General features: G+C 41.6%; 1 protein-coding gene across 1 annotated transcript in view; it reads right to left on the bottom strand.

Moving 5' to 3' along the window:
- Positions 1 to 2,263: 2,263 nt before the first annotated feature.
- The window catches only part of LOC144163940 (uncharacterized), a 77,275-nt gene continuing 69,720 nt past the window's right edge, over positions 2,264 to 9,818 (bottom strand). Inside the window, exon 11 of the mRNA XM_077694590.1 lies at positions 2,264 to 2,938. Coding sequence (XP_077550716.1) covers positions 2,888 to 2,938 — 51 coding nt within the window. The 3' untranslated portion in view covers positions 2,264 to 2,887. The remainder of the gene's footprint in view (positions 2,939 to 9,818) is intronic.

Below are 9,818 nucleotides of genomic sequence, written 5' to 3'. Positions count from 1 at the left end.
TGCGTTTCGTGCATCACGGCATGGGCATGTGGTCTTCTGCATCCGCACTCAATCAGAGGAATGCCGTTTATAGAAGCACTGGAGAAATTGATTGGTTAGAATCCAGAGTGTCAACGAGAAAATTTCTTGCATTTGAATTTTCGCAATAAAAAGCAATACAAGGATAAGTTACCAAAAGGCATGGGTGACAATATCACTTAGCTCATTTTGAGTTCGAATGTAATAAACGCCGGGAATTCATTGTTATTTACTTTTTACAGAAAACGCTGACCGAGCCATTGTAGAAGGGCGATTGGAAAAGGGTTCAGAGGATAATTTCCAAAAATAAATCTGAAAAATCAGGTGTCGACGTTGTGTTGCAAACTAGAAAATGTCATGAAATGTTATTTTTCATTTTTAAAGTTCTCTACAACAGGGTTGGGCCTCTTAAAGCAATGCACTGTATACAGGATAAATACAAGAAAAAGAACGAGACAACATGTTGACTAGAAAATGGGTGAATATATTGGCTTGGGAGTGAACGACCGTAAATTGCAGCCATAGCAAGCAAAATTCGTTTTCTGAACCGCAATAACTCGGATGCCATGTGCGGAGTATTGAGTATGCGCCGGCTAAAGCAAACCATTATAAGCTGTGTGGTCTCTATGTCGGACGTAGAAGAAAGACGCAATCAATCAATTGAGACCAGCACACAAAAACCTATCCTAGCCCTGTGCTGGTGTCCTTCGGGGATGTAGCACTGTCGATAGCACGTGATAATCGTAAGCCAGAAGTTACACTTACACTGTTTATTTTGTAAAACCTTCCTTTATAGTTTGACTCAATCTCCGCTCTATAGAACAAAACCTATAGCGTTTCGCTTTTCCTTTTGTTCGCCCGGGTCAAGTAACAGCAGAGGCAGTGCAGCCAAACAAGTGAACAACCTCAAGGTTGTTCACTTGACAATTCAGTTTCTAGTCACAAACTTGAAATTACAACTTCGTTAATACTACTAGGCAATAGCTGAATGAAGCGTAATAAACTAAATCAAGAGAATTTTTATATCCTTGAAGGGACAGCATCATAAATATATTAGATACATATAAGTAATCAGCGTCATCCTAACAAGCAAGTCAAATTGGACAGCCCACATATCAGATATCGTCACATTTACATTACGTAGGCTGTGGTTTCAGAAAAGAAGGCTGACTCTTCACCAACCCACACTAAGATTTTATTTATATTCCCTATGTTTTCTCAAATCGAGAGTATGGTTTCGTTTTTTGGATCTCATACAAAGAAAGATATAAAACTGGCGTGTATTAACCGGAAAGAAGTTAGGTTTATGTATAGCTATTATCGCAGGTTTGCTTCCACGTCAAACATAATGTAACTAAGCAAAATGTGTACTCTACAATCTCGCGGAAAGTCAGCTGCATTTCCTTTCTTTACAACTGCATGTGTGGTAATACAAATATAAATCTCCCTGGCAGTATTAAACCGCTGTAAACACGACGAACACCTCGTGATTATCAATATTCCTTAGCGTCTATTTTTTTCCCAGCCAAATTCTTTCGCATTTAGTTTTTCCTAAAACTGTAGACAACCGGAGTTCCCTGCCATTTGATGTTTTTTAAATTCTAGTAGCTCTATGGATCAGGTATCACGTATGGGGCAGAAACCTGATCTCCTACAAGCCACTCGAAAGAACACTTGTATCGGCCGGACGGGCTGTGGAAAAAAGAATGCTACGGGTCGCCGAGGGATAAATAAACATCTGAGGGGATTAGGGAAAAGGCTCGTGTGGAAGCCATTCTAGCTTAAATTACGCAAACAAAATGGACATGGGCGGGTCACGTCCTGCGCATGACGAACACAAGTGCACCATCTGCTTAACGGATAGACTGCCTATATAACGTAAACACAATAAGGGGTGGCGTGACGCCCTATGGAAGGATATATCACCAAACGTTTGGGGGAAGGATGGCCTCAGCTATATCAACGTCTCTGGAAATCTTTGCGTTCTTCCTGCAGTGGACACAATAAAACTGATGATGGTACTGAATTTTCTTGATGACTTGGAGTGTCACCATTTTAATTAACTTTTTCATTTCTGCTCAATGGTTGCCTCCTGTTTTGAGCAACTGTATTGAGGGTAGCCAATCCTGCAAGGGCCAGCTCATTGATCTGCAGGAGTGTGAAGTAAATTCATAAAAATTTCATCTAGAAGTATAACACGCAGGCCACAGCTAGGCTTCAAGTATGGTTTTTATTTATACCCGGACATGTATATCACAGTATAAAGTAACCTTCCCGCACCAGCCCTGGTTTCTTGTTGGAAATTGACGGTCCTATTAGCATAACGGGTTGTTCTGAATTGTTCTGTTTCTGAACTTGTTTCTTGTGTAAGTTACGGTAGCTTCTCTAGTAGAGATATGTTGTATGAACTCAGTTTATAAATAAAACCACTATGCGCAGCATCGCATCAGGGCATACCTCTATTTCCTCCCGTTTTGAAAGGCAAGGTGCTAACCCCAGAAAATAGTCGCACTATGTACCTTTTTAGCTCTAAACAAGTTTTTTGTGCGGCTCCGGAATAATGTAAATGTCAATAAACATATTGTAAGAAGAGTATTTACGTGTGACGCCAGCGAGATTACACTGAAATGGCATACGTTTAGCAATATTTTTTGAACTGATGAAGTTGCGTGCATATTTGTAGCTTAAACTAGTTTATTATACGCCTAACGTATATCGAACGGCCCGAGGGTAAAATATTTTGTAGGCTTTTATTTGTCCAAAGCCAGAGAAATCAAATGCAACAGCTGCCGCTGTATACCATATGAAAATTTTAGGGCGATTTTTTACTCCACTCTGTCTTCCGGGGCTCTTTGGATAGGTAGCACCACTATGCTTTCATGTTATTCACGAACAACTGAATACGATAGATGGTGAAGGCCTGCGAGAGAACAATAAAATAAAGAACAGTTAGTTCACACCTTCACATACAGTCGCGCGTAATGGCTGAAACGTGTGTATGACTTGGTGAATATCTCAAGAAGACAATAACATAAGATCAGTATAGCCGATTGCTCAGCTTGTTGCGGTACATATTTTTGGTTGCAGAACAGCGAGTAGAAGGCAGGACTAAGTAGGAAGGGACGAAGCGTCGGGCGTCCTTTACCTGAGCCCGTTTTTTTAAAGCGCGGTTTTATATAACATAACAACAGTGAGTTCCAGTAGCCTATTTACTTATGGTTTTTATTCTTCGAAATGCGAAGGTCTTCTGAGTTATAAGCTCCATGGAACCATTTCTATATTTGTTTAAATCACACAGGCAACACAGAAAAGCCTTTGGTTATTTTTGTATAGTCAGGAATTGTTATAAGTAGGTTTCATAATTATTTATTCATATTACATGGTTAATGCTATACACATAGGCGGTGATCATGAATACACAATGATTATCTCTTAATGATTAGCAATAAAAATCGTTAGGATGTTTGGCGCTAAAAAACCCACGTTGATATCTGCAATTGGCGCAGTTCTTTCTACTATGCGGGTAACTTGCGTTCATAAAATATTGACTGAGTGCCATTCGAAGCCTAAAATGAAGTTAAGATTTTTTTGCCCGATGCTACCAAGTGGTTTTTTATTTGTGCACTTGAGTATTTCCGTGTTTCTGAATTTGATCTTGTATGATAACAGCTCAATACAGCCCTTATTCCTTGACTCTGACACGCTTGTTCTTTAAGGATGCTTCGTTTTGCTTCGGGTAACAGTATTAGGCTCTATGTTTTACGAAGCTACAAAAAACCATTCAAAATTATGCCTGATGTACAAGTTCTGCTTCTACGACAGCAGTAACAGTTCACGTCCCGTGAAGAGGAGATTAAAGGCGACCTATCTCTGGCCTACTCGAGCCTACCGAAGGGGGCCTGCTCTGCCATTTGCGAGAGTTTTTCTGTCATCGTGCGCATTGCAGAAAAATCTTTGCACTTCTCATTTCCAGCTTTGATATTCGAAACAACCCCGTGTAAGAACCACAAATGGCTTTACATGAATGGCGTAAATTGCTAACATAGGAAGTATTCGGAGCCGCAGTGTAATTGCTATGCGGTATGTGGAACAAGTGTCATTCGGCTGAAGCAGCCTTCACTACCATGTTGGAGATGTGGGTATCGGGAACACCCTCCTGTGCACAAAACACTACCAGAAAACTGTAAAGCATTTCTAGCAAATGCGCTTTTTGGGGCAATTGCAATATTGTTGCCACAACAGTTCCAAAAAGTCCTTTTCGCCTACAATAATCCCCAGTATCTCACTCTCCTCGGCAGTCAATTTTTCGCCCTCGCTTCGCTGGGTCTGTCATTCCTACCTGACTACATGTTCTTTTCCGCAACGATGGGTTATGCCCGTTGCTCATGAGTCTCAAACCGTAGAACTAGCTTTTCAGCCTCGCGGTTCGATCCTTTGGTTGGTGTTCATGTTAGGCGTGAATATGTACCCACAAGCACTACACAGGGCAATGTTGTACCTATGCTCGATTAATGCCTTCTACAGTTTGGAAATTCCTGTTGATTTACAAGGAATATGGCTTTAGTGAAAAGAAGTGCTTCCGAAAGAAAGTTATGTGATCCTTTTCTAAAAGGTTGTTTCAGTTACGTCGAATACTTTGATGCCCCGAGGAGTCCCAAACTGTGACATTTTTTGCAGTGGTTTAGGGCATTTTAGACGTACTGGTGTACTTTTTAATATTCCCTCCAGCTTCCGGTTTTTGTTTTGGGATCACTACGCCGGTGAACTGCTTGGCAAGTACTGCAGAATTATATGGTGGTAGTGGAAAAAGTATAGCATCTCGACGGGATTAAAAATAAATGGGGATGTAATTTCTAAAGTTACAAATGGTCATTGTTTTAATGGGTAAATAAAGAAAATTTGTCGACCCAAATGAAGAATAAAGAAAATATCTTAAAATAATGGGGTATAAAGCACGAAAGTGCTGTGGTAGAGCAGATTGTTGAGGTACAATGTGTGTTATTGTATCGCATTCTGGAGGTATGTGGCGCCTTCAAGCCCTTATATTGAAGTGAATATAGCACCCAAATAAAAGGTGTTTCCGGGAATGCCCCTGGATAGTTTTCAACCCAACTAGAAGGGGTTATTGGTAAAACAGTTTGCATTCCCACCTCGGGTCTCAGTTTCATCGAACTATGTAGTACATTTCCAAGGTAAAATGTCTTCAACAGCAATGCAATATTTTGGTTGAGCAAGTGAAACCAAGTATTTTGCAGCGCTAATAATTTGGAAAAAGTAGTGGTGCCCGAACACATTTAAAATAGACTAGTCGAACGTCCAAATATTCTATCCAAGATTAGGTTTGCATTCAAAGATAACCCAGTAAAAATAAGAATCTGTGTAGACTGAGTTTGCTCGTGTTTTATGCATTCCTGATCTCGTTTCATACCATTCTTCTTTCGAAGCTAAAATATGTTGCTCTAGCTAATGTACGAAGCGATGTTCACGTTATTATCAGTAAAACAGATGTTAACAATGAATCTAAAATGGGTCCGCATTTTTTTTCATGAAAAATATAGCTGTGAAAGTAAACGCGCGCGGCAAAAGAAGCATTGATACAACCGTCAATCGACTCGGCTCGTCAAGACATTTATATTTTAAATACGAAGAATAATAGAACACAGTACCCTTAATTTTGAACACAAAAATGCTATGGTCAAGACGGCGTGTTCGGGAAGCAGACATCCTCTTGAGAATTATTCGCAGATTTTTAAGCATGGATTAAATGGGTGGCCTGACTGGAGTAGGTGAGCGACAAGTGTGAAGCTAAGTGAATCATCTCAGAGTTGAGTATAACAAAACGAAGACTGGCGAATTTCACGTTTAGAATATATTCTGCGCTGGGAGAATCTGAGAAATGGGTTTGAATCTTGCGTGGTCCCTTCTGACCAACAACTAAACTTCTAATTACGCGAACATTTAGAAAGTATCACAAAATACCCAGCCATACACACTGCTATTAAATATGGCCAGAAATGTAAAAGAAAACCGACGAACCATAGAATTTGAGAGGGCTGACGAAAATCACAAACAACAGTGGGGCAAACGATTGACCCAAGATGTTGTGTGATCTGGGGCAGTTTCGCATATGTGGAAGTAGGTGAACTGGGATTTTAAAATATCGATCATGACTGGTCTTGTGAAGAACAAGGAGAAAAAACTCGGCGGCATCCTAGCCCCAGTAAAAGAAGTATCTTGGAAGTGTACATGTGTATTATTACGTATTCCTTCTCCTTACCCAGATGACCAACTCAAATCTCACAAACACGTCATATTAGGCCCTAATGGGCTTAATGGGGCCATGATAGCAAAGTGCGTGTTTTTTTTTCAGAACTGTGCTTTTTAAAAACCCCTCCAAATTTATTCGGGGGCAAAAAGGTTGATTCATTGCGATAAAAAAATTTCACCCATAATGAAAATTTTGCATCTTCATCTTGTTTCGTGACGCTAGCAATGACGTTTTCTTTTCGAAAGCCACCGCTTTCGAAATCTTGGTCAGTGTCAACATGCCTGGTTGAAGCAGCAGCACCGCTTACGTAGCACCGTTTCCATTGTATCTGTTCTCGCCAGATTTTTACCTCCCACAAATTTCATTACGGTTGATATTATTCCCTTTCTGAAAGCTCGGATATCAATAAACAGACCGGGTCACTCAGGTAGCAGTGTTTCTGATGTCAATGGTTCAGTGTAGTGCGAGAAAAGTTACATATGGCTGACGGCTTCGACAGGCCGCGTCTGCTGCATAGGGACACACTAATTCTATGTTTATGTGTTCAGTTCTAATTATTTAACGCATAATTGTTAGATAAATAAAGAGAATATGAAATACATTTAGGCGAAAATTCCTCGTTGTGAAAGCTGCCATTCGGTGTTTGAGAGAGAGACAGACAGACAGAGAGAGAGAGAGAGAGAGAGAGAGAGAGAGAGAGAGAGAGAGAGAGAGAGAGAGAGAGAGAGAAACTCGTTTTATTCCTGGCCAGGCTTCATACGGACGCTCGAGCCGCGAGGGGAATGGGCGTCCGAGCGTATAACCAAGAGTGTAAAACATATGTATATTAGCCCTTTGGTAAGATGACATGTCATCGCCCCGCTAAAAAGTGGAAAAAAATAGAATAATCATCATCATCATCGAACGCTCGAGCGCAGACAGCCTGGATTCGGGGGAAGGGCTTGGGTAAAGGAGAAGGAAGCAGGGCGGGGCAGTGCGAGATGGCGGCGGAGGGGTTCTCCTCCCCTGCTGTTTGGACAAGCGGGGGGGGGGGGGGGGAAGAGGGATGGGTATATGTGTGTGAGGATAGACCGAGTGGGGAGGGAATGGATTTGGATTTGTCTCCAGAGGGAATATTTAACGTTGGATAACGAGGGGTGAGGGGGTGGAAGGGTGGTGGGGCAATACCTGTGATGGAGTGTGATTTCACGGAAGGTGAGCAGTGGCTCATTAGATTTTGTTGGCGTCATTATATTGCATTCTTATCTGGTATTACCTTATAAATTGAGTACGTGAAAGTAGCAGTAGTGTTGCAGGCTTATTCGAGTTGCTTCAAAATGTAGGGTATTTGAGTTATTTTGCATTAGAACAGTTGCCACTGTTATTCAAATGATGCTGTTTTGGAGGCGACCCAAACTTTTACTTTGTTTTCATGGCTACTTTGTAAAAACAGGTAGGTTGTACTACTCCGAATGTGAAAGTAGACTCTAATATCAAAATAACCCAGCTCAAATATGCTTCCGTTGCTTCACCGGTACTCTGGTAATTTTGGACAAACAATATTTTATGCTTATCACACCAATGGTAACAGCCACCCTCCGAAGCGTCTTCCTGCAAATCAGAATTCATGCCGGCGTCGGGCATACTGCTATTTTCATTCTCGGGATACCCGGTGATGTTCATCGTAAATGTATATTTTCTGAGAATACGGAGGAATACAGGCTGCTCTTAACGAGCATAATCGCACAATTCGTAGGGTGTTTTGCATCCATCCCTCTCTTTATAACCGCATGCTGCACGTATGTCGGTTTCTAGACAAACGGTGGGAGACATCACAGGTGTAATTATAACTATTTCTATTACACTCTCGAATGTGTACTATGACTTCTACGATGACATGTATGTAAGCTGACACAGTATTACTTGGCATTTCTATCCCAACATTGCGGTGTTCCCCGGAGAATCATAGTGCCGTAGGAATTTGGAAGTTCAGGGCTTCAGTTTATAATAATACCATTAAGTATACTAGATGTGAACTACGCAATTTCATCGAATGCCTACAAAACGCTATTATTTATTTATGATCATTTCCCTCAAGAACGAAACTCTTACATGGGTCTCTAATTTTATTTCCTCTGCTGGGACTTTCCACAAAATCTAGGAGGGTTTTCCGTAGCTTTATTTTGCACACCAACGGATGTTGATAGCGTTAAATATGATGTCACTAATACGGAACTGCAGCTTACATATGACTGGACGCGCAACCTTAGCATTCGCTCATTGAAAGCAGTTACCGCAGACGCCTAACAAAAACTCGATGCAGCTCCACTGAAAGTGAAAGCTGATAGAAGTGCGGGGGCAGTGTTCCTGGTGTTGTCGATGTGAGTACCTTGTTTTTAGCTTGAGCTTCTTGAACTTTAACGGCAGGATTCGCTTTCCTTTTCGGTTGCTGAGGTTTGAGGGCTGGTTGAGAAAATTGGGAATTTTCTTCTCCTCGATGACAGTTGGCTTCTGCTTCACGTTGCCGTAGAGAGGAATCATCCTCCCCGCCATCGTTGTCATTCGAAATTAAGCGCCGGCTGCCCCTTACCCCATACCAACGGTTAGGCATCTATACCTAGATAAACCATCTCTTCGTTCACACCCCTGCCACTTGAGAAAGGCTGAGGGGCGCTCTCTTGACTAGTTGCGCTATCAGGCTGAGTGCGGATTGCTCAACGACTTTGGATTATATCTGGCCCTAAATTCTCTGCTGAAAAATCATGCGGCGTGCCGTCTAACGACAACGACGATTAAACTGGCACCTTTGTTGGGATGAATTTGTTCGTTGGGCAAACCCACACTCGACTCTGAAGGTGTGCACCCCTGCATCTAACAACGAAGACGGTTTAACGCGAAGATTTCTCGTTATAGATATCTGAGTTTCGCCGATCCCCCACTTCAAGTATGTGCTACTCTGGACAGGACATATGCACTTTTTCTGTGGCTGACACCCAACGGCATTTGACGGACGAAATTCCGGGCCCTCACAGTGCTCTGCAGTTAAAACGTTCTTTGCTCACTAAAGTTGCCTTAGGTAAGGAAACACAAAGCTGAGCGAATAAATATCATAACAGACACATGCAGCCTCGCCCTTCTTTGTCCTCTGAGGAGAAAAGCATTATGCCCCACGCAGTTGCCTTTCTGAGTTTCACACAATCATTATTATGCTGTATACACATTTCTTCCCACATCCAAATGTTTCGCCACAAGAGAGCAACGAAAAAAACTTCAGTTAAGCACAACATGCAGGCTGACGCCCGATATATACCCATTCTTTCCTCTTCAAAAAAGCTGACTTTAAATTACTGAGTAGAATACGTAGCTGGAAACACTATAAAACGGTCGGATCAAAGGCATCGATAATTTGTCTAGTTTGACTATATTACACTTTGTGCAAGGAAAACATCTCATAATTTCAAATATATGCATGGATGACGAAAGGAAGAAACTTTAATCTTGCAACAATCACCAGATGTTCGCGACAGTTATCCTCAGCTGTACGAGTGACCAG

This window comes from Haemaphysalis longicornis, unplaced genomic scaffold, assembly GCF_048455015.1.
Source record: "Haemaphysalis longicornis isolate Haplotype H1 unplaced genomic scaffold, Haemaphysalis longicornis Haplotype H1 scaffold_13, whole genome shotgun sequence".
In the NCBI taxonomy this organism is placed as follows: domain Eukaryota; kingdom Metazoa; phylum Arthropoda; class Arachnida; order Ixodida; family Ixodidae; genus Haemaphysalis; species Haemaphysalis longicornis.
Note: the sequence above shows the minus strand (reverse complement) of the source record. Positions and strands in the feature narration are given on the sequence as shown.